The sequence below is a fragment of the Ruditapes philippinarum genome, unplaced genomic scaffold (genome assembly GCF_026571515.1).
Source record: "Ruditapes philippinarum isolate M1 unplaced genomic scaffold, ASM2657151v2 ctg4792_1_1_1_1, whole genome shotgun sequence".
Classification (NCBI taxonomy): Eukaryota; Metazoa; Mollusca; class Bivalvia; order Venerida; family Veneridae; genus Ruditapes; species Ruditapes philippinarum.
Genome location: NW_026863326.1, coordinates 25,038 through 48,300, shown reverse-complemented (window position 1 = coordinate 48,300; position 23,263 = coordinate 25,038). Strand labels below are relative to the sequence as shown.

At 30.8% G+C, this 23,263-nt stretch overlaps 2 protein-coding genes across 2 annotated transcripts; one reads left to right on the top strand and one right to left on the bottom strand.

Moving 5' to 3' along the window:
• Positions 1-780: 780 nt before the first annotated feature.
• On the top strand, positions 781-3,481 carry LOC132721828 (uncharacterized). Its single transcript, XM_060706202.1, has 2 exons — positions 781-1,159; positions 1,374-3,481. Exons 1-2 carry the CDS (start codon positions 1,002-1,004, stop codon positions 1,636-1,638), a joined length of 423 nt encoding a protein of 140 aa, XP_060562185.1. The 5' UTR covers positions 781-1,001; the 3' UTR covers positions 1,639-3,481.
• Positions 3,482-3,524: 43 nt separating this feature from the next.
• On the bottom strand, positions 3,525-16,124 carry LOC132721827 (uncharacterized). Its single transcript, XM_060706200.1, has 10 exons — positions 16,019-16,124; positions 14,716-14,919; positions 14,255-14,367; positions 12,190-12,319; positions 10,581-10,700; positions 10,057-10,251; positions 9,382-9,498; positions 9,021-9,158; positions 5,172-5,262; positions 3,525-4,835 (listed from the first exon to the last, which is right to left on the bottom strand). The coding sequence occupies exons 1-10, from the start codon at positions 16,080-16,082 to the stop codon at positions 4,244-4,246; spliced, it is 1,764 nt and encodes a 587-aa protein (XP_060562183.1). The 5' UTR covers positions 16,083-16,124; the 3' UTR covers positions 3,525-4,243.
• Positions 16,125-23,263: the final 7,139 nt, after the last annotated feature.

Below are 23,263 nucleotides of genomic sequence, written 5' to 3'. Positions count from 1 at the left end.
TTCACCCGACAGTGAGTGAAAGTTTGATACACTTTTCATAAATCACTGCCACATCATATTTGTTTGAGTCATTTTATTGATCTAGGTAATGTAAACGTATTTTCTAATGATACTTATATGTTTTCTATACAAATATTTACATTATATAGTTTACATATCAATATTTATTGGTAGACTGTTTATATCTGCAATATATCTTTCGTTTCTTGTAAATCATTTATTATACGAATCAGCGTGAAATTATTAGATCAATACATATGTCACCCTACTATGAAGTGCTGTTGCGAATAGGAAGAATATAAAAATACAAAGCTATCTGATTTGTACGAGAAGGCGTAGCCACCTTGTATAAATCTGATTGCCGAGTGTTTTGATGTTCTTTCCCTTTTGTATTATAGCCAAATATAAAAAAAACATTTTAGCTGTCGTTACATAATTTAACACGAGAAAAAATAACCAATATACGAGTATCTGAATATGATCTTTCTATTGATATATCTTTCCATGTCGTCTCAAAAACCCCAGAAAAAAAGTCAATCAACGAACATGCTTTAGACAGACAGTAAGTGCGGGTAACCTGCATGCCAGTTAACGCAATGTGCATGTATTTGTATACCATTCAACTCTGACACGTTTTCAACAGTAAAGCCTCCAAACTATGATACAAATAATGTTTTTACAGTATGTTAAACACCTAAAATAGATTCAATTAATCGGACAAAACCTCCAAAGAAAAGATTCGGAGTAAAAACCAGTGTGAACAATATTTAAACTTGAATGCATTTTAATTGGATCCTCTGCAGTAAAGTTTGCAATTGTGTGTTTTTTGATGAATAGGTGATACGAAGTTTCAGTGCCAGTGTTGTTGTTATATTATGTATCCCCAAATGCATCTATGCACTCTTAATTCGATTTAGAATTAACTATTGATGGAATATTGAATTTTTGAGAAAATTAAGGACATAACATTTAAATAGTACTATGAGTACTATTCAAGTATTATGCTTTTATGGCTTTATCAAATCCTGCGCCGTGGTTTATGTAATGAAAGTGTAATTCACATTCCAGGTTATGACGTCATTATTCCTATAAGTGTATCAGTTACACTTGTAATCTTAGTGGCAGTAATCGTCATTGTGATTTTGGTGTTACGAAAAAGGTAAAAATACTCTTGAATAAATACATGTGTTTTAAATAAAGTAATGTTAGGAAATATGTTTTATAAGAACTTGTATTTTAGTTTTGATAACGAGTAATAATTTTGTGAACATTTCCTGTTTCCAATGATTCTACATTTTGTTAAACAAAATTATGCATAAACACATTAAAACGATTTCTATTTTAAGTTGAAAAATGAAATTTTATTTTTTCAGAGGAAAGATTCCAAGGACGGTAATCAAATGTGCTGCATTAGGTATTTGTCTAAGAAACACTCCTGATCAATATCCAGCTGAAACCAATTCCGCTTACGAAGAAGTTCAAGAGGCCGGTAATGAACGAATGGGCGAACTAAATTACTATGTGAATGTAGACGCAAGGCTAGACATTCATTTAGATAACATAAATGCTTATTGCAGTATCGATCCGGCTGCAAAGGAAACTGACACATATGACATTCTTGATCCAAAGAAAACATAACGATTTATTTACATATCAAAATATGGACATGAATAACAATTTTAAGAAACAATTTGCACACAACATTATGAACATATTACACGCGCCTGTTTTAACTTGTCAAATTCGCTTAAAACAACATCTGCTGCTTCAATTCTGTGTATATAACTATTGGCAGGTACATGCAGAATATTAACATTTGTCTTAATATTCAGTATAGTATAGGATTTGGATTTTATATCGGCGCATAGAAGAACTCTTTATCATATCATCGTTATGGTTGTTGTTGTTGTTTTCTAAAAACACATTTTAATTTTTATATCTTTAGAACACCAGATTCAAGATTTCAGACCCTATAAGCGTAAAACATGTCATAATGCGCTTAAAGAAAATCATGTATCATTTTAGTGCAGTCACTATGCTATTAGTTCAATAATACTTTTACATAAAAACATGTAAGTTTACATATACAAAATCAAATATTCACGAGAATGGGTCGGGCTACAAGTTATAACAATATTAGCAACATCTCTCCTCACTGTGTTGAAGATAGCACTAAGTTATTAAATACGAGTACTTGATATCTATCAATTCTTCAAGCTCTGATGAAGTGTTATATTTATAATTAAGATTTATACCCGATCTTGAAGTGACCCGGATAGTGTAGTACAAAACGAACACCTTTGACAAAACATGTACACATCTACATTGAGAAAATGTTACATTAAGAAGGTTTAACAACGTTGTTAAAGATAAAAAGAAAGGGCAGAGAAAAATCAAGACCAATATGTAAAAACTTTGGTGCACAGACATTGATAGATTACGATAAAGAAGCCTATAGGAATATGGAAACGTGAGGGTCACACATTAAGTTAATTCAGAGTGCTACAGCACACGGTCAGCGCAAAATTGTGTGTAGACTGTCATCGATTGTCAGTATTAGCATCGGCTCAGTGAATAAAGTCTGTATTACATTACATTGCATTTTCAATTTCATAAGCATTTGAATTTTTGCCAAATATAGATTCGATTTGATTGAGCTTTATGAGAGATAATCGACAAAGCAACATTGATCATACCAAAGCGATATAACATTTAGCGTTTTTGAAATGCCAAAGATTAGAATTGTACTTGCTTGCATCTATTACCTTTAATACTTTCTTCTAGCGTCTTGGTAATATGACACCCTGAACTTCGACCAAGATTTCAACAATATCATTACTAAAGAACCTGGGCTAACTTTCAAGTATGGATACAACGTAAGAATCGACCGCCTTATGTGTGTAACTTACCATTTAAACATACCTGAATGCAATTATAGTTCGTTACCCTACTTGTTAAAACATAGCCTACGGAACATTTAACGACATGCTATTTTAACAATGCTATACCAGTAGTAAATAATCCCTCAAAAGCAATCGAAACAACAAAATAATATGAAAATTGAAGATGTGGTCAGATTGAGTATGTTCATGAGGGATAGCGGCTAGGCGCAGCAGCCTTTTAATGCCGCGGATATACTGTATTTAATGTAATGTGCTAAGAAACAGTCTAGAGTTATTTTATAACGTTAGGTAATGAATGTTATACATTTTACAAAGCATTAGGAAAAAGGCTAAGATCCAATAGCATTTGTAAGTTATATAAAAGCTGAGACAAGGTTGTCAACATTCACTATTATATAAATTGGCTACATTTTTTTTGCTTGTTTTGTTTTTCAGTTCGGAAAAATAAACATAGTGTTTTTCCTAATACAAATCGATTAAGCATATAAGCAGTGCCGGCACGATTTTATGAACGAACTTTGTTTGTTATTTTATTATTATGTACTCTAATCGTCACTTAATATTTAGTTAGATTCAAAGGAATAGATTATAAAAAAAACACATTCATTGATATATATTTATTTGCTTAAATTTGCTTTGATAATACACTTTTAAGTAATAACAGGATTGATTTGCAAGCTGCATAGCATAATAAGCAAGACAATGACATTTTTAATTAAATCTTAATTAAAATAAGATATGTCAAACTATACATTTAGACAATAACAGTTCTAAATCTTTCGATCTCCTTTGTACACATGTTGTATTGAATCCAATATTAGATTGAATTATTAATATGGAATAAATGTAGTATGGGTTTTCAGATACTTCTTGGATTTCAGATATAAAATAACATAAAACAACAAATTTTAAGATTAAAGTTATAGAATATTAATAAAACAAAAAAATCAAAATTATAAGTATAAAAATAACAATACAGCAAACATTTTTTAAGATTATAGATATACAATAACAATAAAACAAACATTTTTTACGATTAAAGATACAAAATAAGAATAAAACAAAACAAAAACCATCTATCAAATTTTAAAATTCGAGTTAAAAAACAAGGGTCATTGTCGAATCGTTATGATCGTTGCTTGTGATACATTTTTTTACAGTATGATTTATACACTATAACAAGCATCTTATTAGATATATTACATGCATTCGATAAGGTTTAATTGAATCCGAATACATTTGATCATGAAAAGTATATCAAAACAAAACAAAATAGATATTCAATAATTGAATGTTATTTCAACAGCATCAAAGTTGTCATAGTATTACACTACAATCGTTTAATATTTCTTCATGATATGACTGTACGTGTCTCCTCCATTAAACTGGCTCTTTTTATTTCTTGTATCAACAGCATTGTTTTCACCTTCAACATTGTTAAGAATACCATATACGTTGTCAGTTTTGCCTACCTTAACTGGTCTTCTACATGTATGATTATACGTGTTTTCCGACGAATCGTCACCTACATTCTTATTGTGCTGAGCTTTCAATTTCATGGCTACTTTCTCAGTAGTATCGTACGTATTTCCAGACTCATTGCTCCCAGTGTTGTTTCCATTTGTGTTCAGTACATTATAGACATTGCATGTTTCTGTTTTTGTCTTATTTTCAAGGTTGTCGTCGGTATCAGGTTCCCATGTATGTTTTTCAAGGATAAAGTATGTGTGTCCGCTAATGACATTATCAGTTCCTTCATTATCAGAGCAACGTTCTGATGAGAGTCCTAAATCATCAATTTGATCATAAGGAGAACCTAAAGACATTTCGTAGGCATTTTTATCATTTTTAAAGCCCGGATGTATTCCGGTGGAAATATATGCAGAACATTCAGGTTCGGCTTTTCTAAAACATTTAGTTTGAATAATCCCACTGGAAAAAAAATATTTTCTTTCAAATTATTAATTACAAATTGTGCATATATTTTTTTCATAATAATGTGTGGGTGTGAAATTTTATACAATGCAAATATTTCACAATATGAAATAACACATTCAGATTTAAAATTTTGTTTCTGACATTTCAAGAACAAACAAGGTATATCATTTTAAATGTCAATTAACACATTTGTGATAAAAGTTGTTAACGCAGAAAATGATTTTTTTAAGAAAATAACAAAAATGTCAGTGAAATAAATTGAAATCTTAAGGATTAACCTTTAAAATTAAAATGTCAATTATATCGATGTTAATAAAAATAACACATTACCGTCTTTTTAATTGCACAATTATTACAATGACCGCCACGACAATAATGACAACACTAACAGAAATTCCCACAGAAACTCCAAATGTAGAATCTAAAAAATTGCAAATATCATATTTAAATCAACTGTGGTTTTAAGAAACACATTCAGATTTTCGGGTCTCGGAAAACATTTCAATTTTTGTTTTTTATTTTACTATAGTAATATATTTGCATCTCTGTAAGACAACATTACTGAAACTTTTATGTTTTATTTATAAAAGTGTTACTATTTTCTTAATGATTTGAATTATCTTTAATACCATATTTGCAAAAATGCAAATCAATATTTCAAAATGAATGTGTTATCCAATCATTTATACCTTTTCAAAATCGATTTGGTTTGCTTTATATGTAAAGATATACCCCTTTGCGTTAAGGTTTAAGATGCCTAATGCAGAACCTCCTTTTTGAAGAGTATTCATTTTCAGTTAAGAAACACATTTACTATTGGGCATGTGTGCAAATCCCACAATTTCCAAACGATCCTTCTTTCTAATTAATCAAAGTCAATACAAACTTGGTTTTTAATAAACCGTCTTATATGGGGTTTTTTTTGGTTTTTCTTTCGTTTGTTTTTTTTTTTTTTTTTTTTTTTTCAGGAATGTGAAAAGGTATAATGCAGCAATATTTTAGATGATTAGTGAAACATTTAAAGTTACAGCTAATACTTCAATCAAATTAAGAGCCATTATGTTCGAACTTATACTACAAATCAGCACATTATTTAAGTCAATTTTCTCTCAATATTGAGTGGAATTTTTCTTTATCATTTATGTGTAGCTATCTTGTTTAATTCAAATGATTATTTTTTATATACAAACAGAAATATTTTCATTATCTATAGTTTCTATATCCATCAATTGCATACAACAGAGCAGATACAATGGTTTTGAAATAGCATCTGTATTCTTTGTAAGCTTATCAAATTTTTAAAACTAATTTGGAATGAAAAGAGAATTAGTTCTACCTCATTAACATTTATTCATTTACTGTTTCTACGTATAGTAGTAGGAAACGAGAATTGCGATCCTTAGATTGTTTGGAGATACAGAGCAGTATTTCATTTTATATTCTATACTACTGCCGTAACACACTAACAATGCTGTTAGACATTAATACGTTACCGTGACACATCAAAAAATGGTAATCGACATTAAAAGTAGATTTCTGCTTAAGCCAGTACTAAATTACGGGTGAGGGCGACAACAAGCTTTATCTACAGCCGTCCATGAACGTGTTCCAGCCTTATCTTATGTTTTCATTTGTGCCGTGTGATGGAGAGCTTGTTCGCCGTGTATATCCAGTAACGCCGGAATGTGAAAATAACGCACGATTCGTGCAATAAGTTACGCAGAATCGTGCAATAAATGGCGGATACCTGACAAGATTTCTAAAGCGGTAAGAAAACTGGCCAAAATATATTTAATTTTATCGGACTGAAAAAATCAATAGCCGCATACGGCTGCAAAGACATAACTCTTTATCCCTCATCAAGATATTTCCACGAAATTGTTTACTTTTCGAGATCATTCGTGAAATTGATGGCTTTACCACCGTTTTCAGCGAGATTTTGGCTTTTTGTCGGCTTTTATAAGTACAACAGTGCATATTATTCCGTATAATTTCGATTTTAGGTAGGCAAGTGACATTAACCTTACTTCTTGTGATAAAGAAAATTGGAAATAAACTTATAAAATGTGATTCATTCAGTTTTTATGAGGTAACGCCGATGTACGTGAATTGTGCTTTGCGGTAACGCCGGAAAATGTGATTTTTGTCTTATATGGTACAGAATTATTACACAGATTTAACGCCTTTTATCGGCGAATATAATAAAGTTATTTGCGACCTATAGTCAATGTATTTTCTTCGTAACTAATTAAGAAATATATGATAATCATATCTTGACAAACTTTCAATATTTTGATTGCATATTGTAATTAAGTACAATTTGAAAATTGTGACCTGAAATAAAATTAATATTTGTGAACATGCTGCCCACGTCTAATCTTGTTAGAAAATAAGAACAATAAACTTAGTTTTCAAATAAATTAATTAAATATATAAAAAATAATAGAAAACAATCAAGAGAAGAAGTGTCTGTATATTTTATGCATGAAATAATGCACCAGTAAAGCTTGAAAGTCTCCATATGCACTTTATTAAACCAAATCAAAACACATATTTGGCTGTAGCAATTTGCCTGGTGAACTTATGTGAAAATAAATTATTTTTTTGATTTATTTTTTCTCTAATATAAGAAGTAACTTGTATTCAAAAGATATTTTACTTAGAAACTGTAATGCTTAAAACTTGTAAAAGCATAACCTTATAGTCCTCTGATAAAGTTAAATAAATTATTACCCTTGGGGTAAATATTTATCCTACTCTTAGGGTTTCTTATTATATGTAAACTTGTACGGGGAAAACATATGAATCTACCATAAGAGTTTACGCTAGGCATTACTGTAGATGTTTACAAAACTAACAGGACTAATAACCCTAAAAGAGGTCACCAGTACAGAGCCAGGTCACATCCATACTAGTGACCATTTGCTCACTCAAGTAGCTCATTTGTACAAATACATTAAATATCTAATAGCAATCTCCCAGTCTTTGATTGAACTGTTCCAAGTTCACAGCAGAGCAAAACCATTTCATAAATTTTCAAGGAAAAGGGTGGCATAGACTAAAGATAGGTTGAATATATTTTGGATACTTACTCAATCTACAAGTATATGGAGAGCTAATAGAGATGTGTTTGTGGAAGATTTTATCTATCCATGCCATGAAGGTCTATAAGTGGACTTCTTCATGTCTTATAATTAATAAAGAGTGAGAACAATGAACAATTCTATAATTTAACAAAACCCATTTTCATAACTACCATCTCAAAAGGTATTGAGAAATTGCTACCCTTTTGCTACCCCGTTGTTTCCTTGAGTAAGAACATTGCTTTGTTCTCACTTCAACAAAGACTTCTATTAGGAAGCTTATTGCTCTTTGGTTTCAGGGACGGATTCGAGATTGTGTCTTTTTTCTACGCAATCAAACTAAAATAAATTCTGTATAAAATGAATTAAAGTTTCCACACAAAAATATATTTGAAAAGTGCTAATACTCGTCGATTAAGTGCTTGAAACAAATTCAGTACCATATATGAAAAAATCACATTTTCCGGCGTTATCGCAAAGCACGATTCACGTACATCGGCGTTACCTCATAAAAGCGACTTAAATCTCATTTCATCAGCTTAATTCAATTTTTTATATCACCAGAATTTGATTAGATGTCACTTGCCTACCTAAAATCGAAATTATACCGTATACTATGCATTGTTGTACTTATAATAGCCGACAAAAAGTCAAAATCTCGCTCAAAACGGTGGTCAAGCCATCATTTTCACGAATGATCTTGAAAAGGAAACAATTTCGTGGAAACAATCTTGATGAGGGATAAAGAGTTATGTCTTCGCAGCCGTATGAGGCTATTGATTTTTTCAGTTCGGTTAAATAAGATATATATTGGCCAGCTTACTTACCGCGTTGGAAATCCTGCCAGGTATACGCCATTTATTGCACAATTCTGCGTTACTTATTGCACGAATCGTGCGTTATTTTCACATTCCGGCGTTACTGAATATACACGGTGTTGTTGTTTTTTTTTAACTTAATTACACACAGTTCATTCTAGTTATCATTTACTTAAGATTAAAAGTTTGTTTCTGCCTATCCTGGTTGTGGAGAACGCCATGTATTGATATTGCATTAAGTAATCTTTGAAATTTACTTTTATTTATCTCTTTCGAACCTTTTGTGTCTTTCGTCTTAGGTGAAGTTTCCGGTGATTGTTGACCTACTGTAGAAGCGGAGTCACGGCTCACTGTTGTCCCCGTTGAGGTTGTACTTGATATAGATGTTGTTTTATCACTTGATGATTCTAAAACATCTGCTTAATATTCGAATGTTTTGCAATATTTATAACAAAATAGAAATGCTTAATAATACAATCGTTCAACTAACCATGCCTATATCGTAATGAAACTTGTGAAGATAATATAATACTGTAGTCGATATGAGTTTAAGAATAGAGCTTATATGGCATAAATTCAAAACAAAGGAAAAAATGTAAATTAATAAATGTGCTGTTAAAAAAGGAAACACTATTATACCACTTGTACAAAGGATTTTTCTTGATGAAGATGTATTGTTGTCAAATTTTAACACGATTTTCTGTCCACTTTTCTGAAGATATCCGAACTTCTTCTCTGTTTGTCTTGTAGCAGAATCTGTTTAGAAATGACATGTATTAAAATGTATTAAATACAAAAACGAAATGAATAAAGGTTCTTCATTCAAGTAATATTATTTTCTTATTTGTCTTTGACATGTCTTCTGCGGTATATAAAATGAAGTAATGGAAGAAATATATGATAGATAATATCGTATAATGTTAATGTAACTGAAATGAAAGCAATCGTTGAATTCAGTAATACGAGAATTCACTTGCTTATTACTGCTTATTTACTGACACAATGATAAAAAACAATTGCCTCGAACAAAAGGTATGCACGATAAATCAGGTATCTTCTTTCAAGATATAATATCCTTGTATATTGTGTATCAATTTTAATTTTCGGGTGAAGAGGATATTACATTATCAGTTATTACACAGCAGAATGGAATGTTATATATATCAAGTGCAAGGAAATAAAATATAAAGAGGTCTAGAGATTTCATACAATTAATTCGGGTCTAGATATTATTAATATCTATTTCTTAAAGACATATATGTTCCTACTTTTAAATCGTTTAAATCGTTTCTATTAACCAAATTAATCACCAACCATTAATTGTGTAAATTGCATCACTTAAAATGACTCCTGCCCAAGACGGTGAAAGAGATGTTTCTCGTCCTTGCAATTGGTCTAGATGTTCTACTGTTGTTGGATGCTTTGAGTTTTCCAAGCACAAGTTCATTGCATCTTTCCATGTTATTTGAGTATTTTCTACACTTGATAATACTTCAACGGAACCATTTTCTAATGTAATGTAAACAAACAAACAAATGAATCTAACAATGAATGTATTGCAAAATGTTACAAGTAACACTTATTTCTTGTCCTTTTTTGTTAACGTTTACAATGATCGCTATTTAATAAAAAAATGGTTGAAATGCCTTTTGTGTTCGTATTAATAGTGATAGTCCAATTTTAGAAATTACAAAATAATTATGTATCGATACATATACTAGATGGGGAGATCTGATGTGTAAAAAGTATAAATGAATCAGAACTAAAGTCATGTTTTTTCATTACACGGGTAAAAATTGAAAGATATAAAGTTGTACCGATATTAGGATATTTCTTACTCAACGTGCATATTGTCTGTATATTGTCGTTACAATTCCTCCAGTAGAACTTGGTCTTATTGCTGTTTATTTCATAATTAAGGCAAAGTCCTGTTTCATCCTCAGCTGATGTTTCGAAGGCTACAAATATCAATAAATATCCCTTAGTATCTCAATACTCTCGTTAAAGGTGTAATACTATGTAGATCGATGATTTATCCATTGTTCACAACTTTCAATTCATATAAATAATATAAATAAAATTAAATATCTAAATGTAATGTCAATCTAAATTTACACGTACATTGTTTAAATGCAAACAATCAAATTGTGTGTAACGTTCAAAGGAATGCACATGCTGTATCCTCTACACATCGTTTTTATTTAGCTATTTCCAATAACTTTCTTTGATCAAATGCTATTTTGAGCAATGTTTTACTGTTATCGAAATACAGAACCTTCGTAACAAAATCGCAATTGTTGTGATCACTTGTAACATTACATAAATATGTAAAAATATTTTGCCGTCGGCCTAAAGACCAAGCATTCTACAATTTCATTAATCTTTTTAAAAGTATTGTTGTAAAACTCATCACTTACTGTTCATAATTACATTTTTAACGGAAACCCCCACGGTAACACTAAAGTTCGTATACGAATTTTAAGATGCAAATATAGACTATAATCAGCTTGTGTATGCGCTACGTCACAGTGTTAAAGTTGCTATACGGACACAGCCAATATGAGATTTTCTTGTGCAAACACACTTTAACCGTTTTAGCTTCACGGTGCACTAGGCCTGGGGTTTATAAAAAAAGTTATCATCTCCGTTAAATTTGGACTGCTACTTATAGTCATGTTTGTTAATTTAATATTGAAGTACGGATGATCTGAAGGCGGAGTTTCACATGCAAACAGAAGTTGTACTTACGATTTCGCCACAATGAGGTTGCAGATTGTATGATTATAAAACTCATTTTGGTTGTCTGGACACTAAAATATGATCTGGAGTCGATGTGAAACCCAATTTATTAATGAAATGTCCTATTTCTGTTTTTATGAAATTTATTAAATGTCACTTTAAAGGTTTATAAATATATGACTTAAAAGTGTTCGATACTAGATCTTACCTTTTTCAAATCTTCATGTTCAATTGTAAATTTATTTTTATTCCATTTTATATTAACAGATGGCAAACTATTAATTCAGAATTTCGTTGTCAGACAGTTTTTTTTTACATTTGTGCTTATGTTTACTTTTATTTCTATGTAGAAAGGCACACTTTGACAGAAATAAGTGTATTCTTTTATAAACATAAATTTGTATCTGTTAACTTCATAAATCTATACATTATAAGAAAATGTTTAGTATCAACTTTGATATTTATACAATATAATTCTTTTGTCATGAGCTTATTTCTAAACAGGTCCAAAAAATACATGATAGTTACCATGAATTGTAGTCATGCAGTGTGTTGTGACTGAAAGAATATGAACTATTCAAACATCGTGTATTTTGGTGTCCACAAACAATCATTCTACCATTGTTCTTTTTACAATATTTCAATAATTATATATAAAAGTCACCATGCTTCAGCAACTTCTGATACGATGCATTGAATTTAACTCACCAGTGAGGCAAATTTTGTAAAGTGATATATGATGTTCTCCACCACATGCCATATCAGGCTGATCATTACACCCATTTGTACAATTAATTTCGGAAATGTCTAATCCGTTGATATCGTTCAAGCAATAGCACTGCAACGTAAACAAAATCGATGATAATGAAGCTTAATTTTAAACATACATGTATATACATTTAGCCTACCTTCTTTTTGGACGGATGCCTTCCTATATTAATTATTAAACGAGTTGATTAAATACTTGGCTGAAACAACGAGTTGAATACATTTAATATGTAAAAACACAAATATAAGATCTTTTTTTAACAGTAACCGAATAAACTTTTTTTAATGTCAATATTTACATATATATGCTGTCATATACTTGCCTCTTTAAAGCTGATCAAATGTCAGTGAGTTATGCAGTTAAGAATAAAACAGCAAGTAGTGGCCTTTGTTTTCAATACATTTATTTATTTCGTCTATTTTTAATTGTTTTGTTCGGACATATATCAATCATTCAATGTTAATAATCAATGACATAATTCAGCGTATACAGTAAACTTCACATATAGCGAACACGGTTATAGCGAACTTCCGGTTATAAGGAACAAAATATTTTGGCCCGAATTTTGCCCTTCTTTATTTAATGTAAAAAATTACGGTTACAGCGAACACGGTTATAAGGAATTATCGCTTATAAGGAACTAATTTTTTAGTCCCAATGCCATAAAAAGTACAGAAAATTACACTTTTATAACGAACTCCAAAAATATCGGCTATCCGTAAACAGATCACGCATTTTCTACTTTCGTTTTCATAGGCACATATTAAAACTTGGCCGAATGTAGCGGATATATTAGGAACAAATAATGACGATGACAGTCAATCTTCCGAAGACGAAATCAAGTTACTAATAGATGATCTGCCGGTTGTGTCAAAAAATGAAACTATTGATTGTTTGCACAAGATAAGGCCATACTTCGAGTCTAATGCACATGTTGAAGAAACAGTTTTTAAAAGTTTATTGGATATTTAATTTAACCTGAAGAGTTGTAAACATTCCCAAACTAAAATTATCGACTTCTTCAAAGCAAAGTGATTATTTTTGTGCATGATACTGTATCGTTAATAAATAACAATATTGCATATATGGTACATATCATATAATTATCTTATAGATATATTTATACATAAAAAATATTAAAAGAAACAACATTGCAATTATTCCCTTTTTTCTTTATTGAATCAATATAAGGGAGAAAACAATGACGAACCCAAGAGTTATTTCTCTTAATCAAATGCTCTTCTAAATGGAGGACGACGGTAAACAATTAGTTCGTTATATGTAAAACTGTTCTCTATAAAAACTTCTGTTACAAGGAACTAATTCGCTATATGCTTACAAGGAACTCCGGATATAAGGAACATATTTTGAATGTCCCAATGAGTTCGTTATAAGCGGAGTTTACTGTATAAGCTTAATGTAAATTTGTGACGTTATAACTTTCAATGTCGACAATGAAAAATGTAAATATATATTAGACTACTGTGAAAATTTGTTGCTTTTAATGATAATTTTACATGTCTCCTTGGAAAATGTGTAGATGATAAGTGTTAAAATAACATCAATTCGATTTGACCAGAGATAAAAATAGCATATCATTGATTGAATTGACTACAATTTGAGAACGACTTGAAATTTTTCCACCAGTGAGATTATCATTTGACCTGATATGCGTTGCAGTTGACTTTGTAAAGTTAGTGACAGTGGTTTTATTAGTTTTGGTGACGATGCTTACTTTGTGATATAGATCTCAACAGACATTAGGTATGCGATAGTTATCAAAATAAGGATTGATTTTCTACTTTTGCCGACTGCCCGCCATGTTTGCTTCATTTGTCGACAGCGCTTATATTGTATATACGCATAAATTGCGAATTCATATTGACACCTACAGTGACTGGTCATCAAAGTGCAAAACACCTTACGGAACTGAAGGGATAATCGAAGTAAGACATGCCATTGGATTGAAGGTGCCAACAATTACCATACCAATTTACTCCGTACCTGCCTATTGCTGATGCCAATTACTCCTTTCCATTTACAAGCTGAAAAACAAAGTCCTGGAATGTCTTTATCGAACCGAGATGTTGCAGTTCTATTTCCAGTTTGTGTACAGCCTGCAATATATAAAATCAATAGTCAATAAATTCAATATAAGTTAGATATTGATGTTATAATTACATGAAATTAGGTTATATTACCGGGTATTGTTGCGTATTTGCAATTGTCAATTAAAACGATCTATTTTTGTTCGAATACTATGTATGCAAGGGACGTGAGAGAGAACTAAGAACAGTTAAGCCAAAGGAGAATATTTATATCAGGTATATATACAATTAAGATTGGTAAACAGAACTAGATTCAAAACATAAGATTCGAAGCTAAAACATTGTTAAGTTTCATTTTTAATAAAGTTTGACAAACTTAAACTACTACAACTTTAGCAGTGAAGCATTCAAATTTACCAATATACTCAAACGGCGTAGTAGATAGATAGTATCCCACCCATACACCCTCTTTCAAATCTTCATCTTCAAAATTTCCAGTATAGTCTACAATAAATTCCTCCCTGTTATTTGATGCCTCGTAATTTATCTCGGGCAATGCAACCTGGCAAATTGTAGTTATATCTTTCCATGTTGTCTCATTTGAAGATATAAATTCAGCACCTACAACGTAAAGTTAATTTTTGTTTCATACTCTTGCCTTTTGTGTCATCAAGATTTAAATGCATAATTAAGCCAGACACGTCATGGAAGCTCAAACAAATTTGCAAAGCAATTTCTTAACGCCGAAGCGTTCAATCAATGATAAGTTTATATCATTTTATCACACTTATTTTCATCCTTCAAACATAGACATAAACATACACTAAAACCAATGACAGAATGACTGATGCCGATATAAGTAACTTCGTTCATGTTCATATTAATTATGCAAAAAATAGAAACGTCCTTCGAATTTTAAACCAAATGTAATGTTTTGTGTAGCTAAATGTAACTTTAATGTAGTTATTATAATAAATGTACTTTTTTGTGCTGAAGTTTATTATTTGTTAACCAGAAACATTTAAGTAAAGTATCATACTCGTATAGCACAACACAACAAAACACTCACTAGTTAGCAGTCTTAATAGTACGCATCTAATGTTACAATGTTTTCAAACTTCTGAATAATAAATAATAATTTATGTAAAGATTCATTTCCGGATTCGTAAACTTTGTATTTATTTCAAGCGTTTATATTTTACGTATTTATTACAACCATTAACAAACAAAATGCGATACATGATACATGGTAATAAAGCATCCCATACATTTGAATTTAAAACGAAAATAAGCCTTTCCCACGATACAAATCTTAAATGGACACAACTGAGCGAAACAATTCATCAATTTTGAAGAAAATCCAAGATATTTACAGACTGAATAGCAAACAGCTCAGACCATGATCTGTACTGGTCGCATGGGTAAAAACAGTTGTCGCCCGCAAACAAAAGGCTTAAGTACTCGTGATAAATATCAAGTCTTTTAGATATGTAGAATATATTCATCATTATTGTACGGTCTTTTTTGAAATAGAACAATGAGTAACTCATACATGTCACCTGAAACACACTTCCTAACTTTCTGTAAAATATACATTGCACTTTCCCTATTAAAAACTGACTCACTGTGACTTATTTCATTCGACAATGATTCATCTTATACATTTTGGGGAAAAAGATACACTAAAAAAGACCGGTAAGCTTAATAATAAGATTTTTACCTTCAGATAATGAAATCCATAAAATAATCAAATATAAACCAGTAGTGGGCACTATTTTAAACATAAAGCTTTATTTTGATACAACTTTCTTTTACGGTAACATTTTATTGAGCTGAAGAAAGAAGTTATACATTACGTAAAGACGCTTCTGATTAAAAACAATTTAAGTAAATAGCCGTTAATTTTATTAGCGGTTGAATGATTCTTGGTAAAAAAATGTAATAAAGCTTCACACTAAATTATGTATCTTATGATTTTAAAGTAAACCGTTCACCAAGGGGGTCATGCTTTGAAACAAAATTAAATGGGCATATATTACATTGCTGTAAATTCTGAAAGATATTAAAAGATTTCACCATGCTTTTATACAGTAAAAATGTTTGGCTTGGAATAATGAAAGATTAGAGTTTTCCTTGTGAGAAAATGTATGATTAGAGTAGTAATGCAAGAGAAGAAAGAAACAGAAAATTACACATATTTCAACAAACATTTTAAACTTTGGTTGTTTCACTTTTGTATGTTTCAGAAGGCTTACTTCGACTAAATTAATTATCAGTTAAAAATTCGGTTCAATTCTCTTGGCCTTATAAGATGATTAAAGACCAAATATTAGAAATGCTGCATTGTACAAAGTTTCAGAAAAAACAGTCGATCGTGAAATGGTTAAGTAACTAGGCTAAGGGCGATTATTAAATCAAATATATTTTACACAAGTCTTATCCCATTTCTGTTGGAAATTGGGTTAAGTACTGTTGGAATTTGGGGTAAAAAGTGAGTTGTCCAACAAAGCCATCTCAACTAACCTTTGAGTCTTAAAACGAAATTAACTGCAGTTGTGAATCTGTTACTATTAATAAATCGTTATTTAATTCCAAAGAATAGATAGAGGATATTTGTTTAGTTCAGTGTAAGATCGGAATATATTTCACCGAGTGAGCACCAAAAGGTATATTTCACGAGTGGTGTAGCCACGAGTGAAATATGAACTTTTGGTGTTCACAAGGTGAAATATATTTCGATCTTACATTAAACTAAACAAATTTTCTTTTTATTATATGCAAAGAAACGATTTAAAAAGACATTAAACCTAATACTGAATGAAAAGCGCGCCAAATAATAATACAACGTGACGTCATTTACGACGTCACGTCATAAAGTTGGTTCCCAGTACTGTGCACGCTGGTATTTCACTGAAACAACGTAAGGGGCTTAAATTCAAAACAGTGAAATTATCAAATTGATAATTTCACTGTTTAAAACAGTGAAATTACCATTTTTATTTCACTGATATATTTCTATAAACCACCGAAAAGCATGTAATAAATACTTATTACGCAGACTGATAGTTTGTTAATGTTTTGTACTGAGAAAATTTCGTGGTGGTAAAATTAAACTACTGTAACAGTTAACCATGATACACGTATGACTTTGCATTATTTTGTATTTATTGCTTCTAGTCAGATTACTTCGAGTTCTGCTCCTGTCCTCTTTAGAATTAATTCTATCTTACTTTCTACGCTAAATGTAGTTACATAATTATATGAGGATTCTCAATTCAAAGTATCGCAATTTTCATATCTGAATGTCGGTTTCTGTTAAGTGAAAGTAGACAATATCATGCATGTATTTATTACTACTGTCATTCCGCGTGCAACATTTATATTTTGTCATTTTTATTTTTTTTTTTTGGGGGGGGGGGAGGTGACGTCCGTGGCCGAGTGGTTAAGATCGTTGAATTCAAACCACTTGCCCCTCACCGATGTGGGTTCGAATCCCGACAGGGACTTGGATTCTTTCATGTGAGGAAGCTATCCAGCTAGCTTACGGAACGTCGGTGGTTCTACTCAGGTGCCCGTTCGTGCTTGAAATAATGCACAGAGGGGCACCTGAGGTCTTCCTCCACCAGTAAAGCTGGAACGTCGCGATATGACCTATACTGTGTCGATGTGACGTAAAACCAAATCAATCAAACAAACAAACATTTTTTTTTTGTCTTGAAATTGTCCATTTTTCGACCATTTTGATTTCAATTATGATAATCTAAGGGATTGTAAATGTGAAAGTGACAGATGCTGCTCATTGTGTGATTTACTACTTATATAAAGCATAACACGTCTATTGAATTGTAAATTAATTATTATTTAATATGTATGTTAGTTCATGTCTATATCATTTAAATTTTACAATGGATGGCTTTTGAAATGTAACCAAGGACACACGCAACTTTGTTTACGTTAAACATTTTTCAAAACTTTAAATTCTTTATCACAACTCCATAGTCTATACTTAAAAGCAATCGATGCTTATGCAACTATTTGTAAGTAGTAAACATTATAACATTTACTATGACTTGAAGAAGCTGAAACATAAAACAAATAGTTTTGATAAATAATTGTTTACAGACAGAATCCTTCCTTCCTTTCTTCCTTCCTTCCTTCCTTCCTTCCTTCCTTCCTTCCTTCCTTCCTTCCTTCCTTCCTTCCTTCCTTCCTCCATTCATTCATTTTTTTTTTTTTACATTTGGTTACTTTTTCTGTTTGTAAAAGATACCAAAATATGTTTATATAATATTTCTACGATAGTCTAGTCATGATTTTCAAAGATTATTCTTACTCCAAAGCTATGTTATTTTGTTTTTATATTTTTAATACTTTATGATGATTTTTAGGAAAGACTTGCTTACTTCTATTTTGGTGTGTACACGGTATTTCCAATCATTTTCCATGGCATATCAATATGCGATATATGCATTTTGGTAACAGTTATATTTCGCTACTTTAAATAAATCAATTAAGCTCGGACTGTGACGATAGATACATATATATTTCTTCCAAAATAAAGAATGTACAAGGTTACAACACATACATATTTTTTGGCTATTTTTATAATCCTGAGATGATGCATTTGAATTTTTAATGACTTGTTGTCGGATTCCAAAGTAAATTTCTTGTATGATTTTTTATTATATTTTACAAAACTTGACCACTATGTTTTATGCATGCGTATTACTCATTGTACGACTTTACATATTAAAGTTATTGAAAAGAAAAAAAAGAATGTGTTCATCAAAATGATGAAATCGAATAAAAATGCTAGAAATGAAACACATATTGTAACAAGTAGTGTTCAATATAATTATCAGAAATAAGAAAAATTGTTTATGAAAACTAAAAAAAATGTTTGTTCAAGATTCGAACTTTAACTACCCTTTTTCAATTGTACCAGGGGTAAAGGGGTTTTTTTTAATTTAAAAAGGAAAACGTGAAAATAAAACGGGAAAAACAAAACAAATTAGGACAAACGAAAAAAACCTGACAAATTAAAAATTTTCTCAGGTCAATTCAAAGACAATATGGAATAACAGTAAAAGCTAAAAAGACAGTGTTAAAATTCTGATGTAAGAAAAAAAAAGGAAAAAAAATAAAATGAAAGGGGTTTCCTTTAAAAAAAAATTTCTAAAATGTATTTAATTGTTTAAAATTTTATGTAATTTTTCCCCTTTTCTCTTTCGAACATAAGACGTAAAATAAAAAAGATTTTGCCGTCTGGTATTATTAAATTTTTTAAACTGCTAGATTGTAGCGATTAGATTGCAGTCTTTTAAACTATTTTTTGACGTTTTTAAACCTATACTTAAGTTGTGTATGAGGAGTCTAATAGAGATATACATGTACCAGCAAATGAAAAACATATGTTTTATACGGTTCCTACTGCCTTAGAAGAAAACATAAAGGACCGGCCCTGCTTATAAGTATGATAAAACGGCTTATCTTGTATACAGATAAAATAAAAAAAGTAAATTACATTGAGTGTAAGATATCCATAAGATGATATAAAATAAACATGTAAAATCCGACATTTTATTCAGGTTTGTAGTATACCAACTGACTACCTTTACCTGTCTAATTTACAAGGAAGTTATAAAGTTTAAACTAAAATAAAATCTGAACAAGTTTATAATATAATCCTTTAACTGGTGTGATTTTCAAATACAATACGGTGTATTAACATTAATTTACTTTGCATCACAAACCTCTTTCTTATTACCGAGAAAACTGATGGGGAAAATAAATTCCATTTTTCTTATACAATCTTGGTGTCAACTTCATCCTAGACAAGGAAAAAAAAATAGTTGGTAGAATAAGTAATAGAAAGAGCACCGAAACACGAGGCTATCTGATTTGTACGAGGAGGCGTAGCCCCCGAGTATTAATCAGATTGCCGAGTGTTTTGGTGTTCTTTCTCTTTTGTATCATAGTCAAACATAAAAGCACGTTCCCTGTTGTCACAATATGAAACCCCGGCAAAAATGAACCAATGAACGAACATCTGAATATGACATTTCTGTCGCTTTCCCTTTCTCTGCCGTCACAATATGTAAACCCCAGCAAAAATGAGCCAATCAATGGGCATGCTCTGGAGTGCGGGTAACTAATACCCGCACTCCAGTTAACGCACTGTGCATGTTTATGTATACGATTTAACCCTGACACATTTTCAACAGAAAGGTCTCCAAACTATGATACAACATTCTGTTATAACAATGATTGATTTGATATAGATACAATTATCTTAGTAGTGCATTTACTCGATAAACTATGTTACATTTCTGTAAAGATATACTATGCTCAAATTTGATATTAGAAAATACTGTTTATTGATACAAAATATCTTTGTAAATATAAATTGAACTTATTTGATTACTCACACAGTAATAATAAACTCTACACACACTACAAAGGTGTTCACAATATGAATAGATATAGTGTCTATAAAAAGACTGGCAGTTTCTTGAAGAAAAGGACCAACTTTAATTGACCTGTAATAGGGAACGCATCATCCATATTATACACTCTTTACTTCAGATTAGACATATTTAGTAAGAGTTTTATTATAGATTTCAACAAATTTCTGTGACAAAAATATTTTATTCATGGATGAGCATAGTATATCTTTAAAATTAATTAACAAAATAAAAGTACTATACAATTTGAGGAGATGAACAATTATGTACACAGATAAACTGTCTTCTATCTAAACATATGTTACATTTTCAAAAGAATATTGCATTTAGTTGCCCAAAGTACACACGGAAGGAAAAGTTTGTCACGGGCTTCAAATCCAGATATGGACATTTTTTTTCTGTATCGTTTTGTCGATTTTATTGACTTTTGAGATAAAATATTATGTTTTTATGATCGCATGGTGCCCATACATTAATTATTAGAAAATACACTTTTTGTGAATATGGAACAGAATTGGTGCATTTATTCCATCTTGCTTGATGAAATTGGGACTTACATTCTGCTTCCTTCCATACTTCTTTATGACAATTGAAACCTACGTTTTGCTGAATACTATCATGCATTATGATTACTGAATGCACTATCATGTAATTGCAACTTCATGTGTTCCTTTCTGAACCATCAAACTCACATATTTTAATATGCTATGTGTTTAATTGCTTCTTTTTTAAGGACAACGTATTATGTTTGGTATTTAAAGGAACATTCTTAGCTTGTTCTTGATATAATTAGATGGTAAAATGGTAAGTTCACGTTAGTACCTTTAATTTTGCTATAAATCCTTACATTGTCGACACTATTTCACATTAAATTATTGATTTTTATTGATGGGACTGACATGTAAGTGGAAGATCTAAAACAAAACAAAAAACAACAAAACAATATAAAACGATGCGACAGGCGCCAAGTGCGTGTTTTTGAAGATTCGGCCAGCATGTAGATGTTTCTAATAACTTATCCTACAACTTATACTGTTTATACTACTTTTTGAACGTGTGCCATAGTCGTTTGTGCAATAGTGAAATTGAATTGAAAGATATACTATGCTCAAACTTGATATTAAAAAATACTGATAAGTGCTTCACGGACTTTTTGTAATATAAAATAAATTACACTTGGCTTGATACAAATGATTTCCTTTAAATCTTATATACTCTAAATGGGCTCTATGAACATGACTATGAACCATGAACAAGTAAATAAAAGAATATGAAAGTTTTTTTTAGAAAGACACAGCTTTACTTAATTGACCCGTGACAGGGAACACAGATTCCAATACATTGTGTGTATGTGTTTTTATTTTAATAAGACATGTTCACTAAGAATTTTATAGATCTCAATAAATTTCTGTAATGAAAATATATTACTGAAAAATGCATAGTATACCTTTAAGCATTAATACATGTGAATGTGGTGGTGTTAGAGGGGTGTCTGTGACACAGAAGATTGGTGACTTGTAGGCCTTTTGGGTCTAGTACTATAATCATACACATATATGATTATTTGTAATTGGCTATACACATGTCACAAAAATAACAATTTCCTTCCTTCCTTCCTTCTTCCTTCCTTCCTTCCTTCCCACTTTATTATATATTGTACTGCGTAACACACCTTTTCGCCATTATTTGTGACTGTGAGACATTTGGAAATTTAAAAGGCCAATACAATTGACCTTTTTAATGTGCAAGTCTTTAGATACAGACCTTTGCAACACACAGACAGGTGCTTAACAACTGGATGTTTGATAAGGGAATACTCTAAATTCCATCTTAGCTCATGAACGTATCTTTTGGCTGAGCTTGGGTGAGTCAGACCTGAAACTGTCCCATTAAATATCTGTTCATTTTTTTTTTCTATTAGACTGTATACATGTATATAAAATTAAATTGCATAATCTTTTTTTACTTATATTTATATTCTTTCCTGGGCAATTAATATATTTATTTATTATATATTCGCAAAAGAATACCGTTGTATGGTCACCGAAGTTTGTGAACGGAAAATTCCGATGATAGGCGAAATGTGGAAACTTTCCGTTGATCTCGATAACATAACAGTTCACACTCGCTAGACATTGTGTAAATTGTTATATACAATGTCAGATGATCAAACATGATCAAAAAGGCATCAGACACCTAGCTTTAATTAGCATAAACACTGAATAATGGCTTTAAGCGAAAACTAACAGTAAGCACGCCATGGTAGCGATAAATCATATAAGGCACACTTTAACAAAATCTATCGTGTAATTTTAGGTGTACAAAAGGAAGTAGGGAATAAAAATAGTCGATTTTGAATGACTTCTACATAAAAGTAATACAAAAAGAACTAAACCGTAAATAGTTTGCATAGAGCACGAAGAAAGGTAGCTTATACAGAAAGGTATACATTTAAATATTCAAAAAAAGTACGATAAATGTCTCGTGCAAGTTCAAGTTGT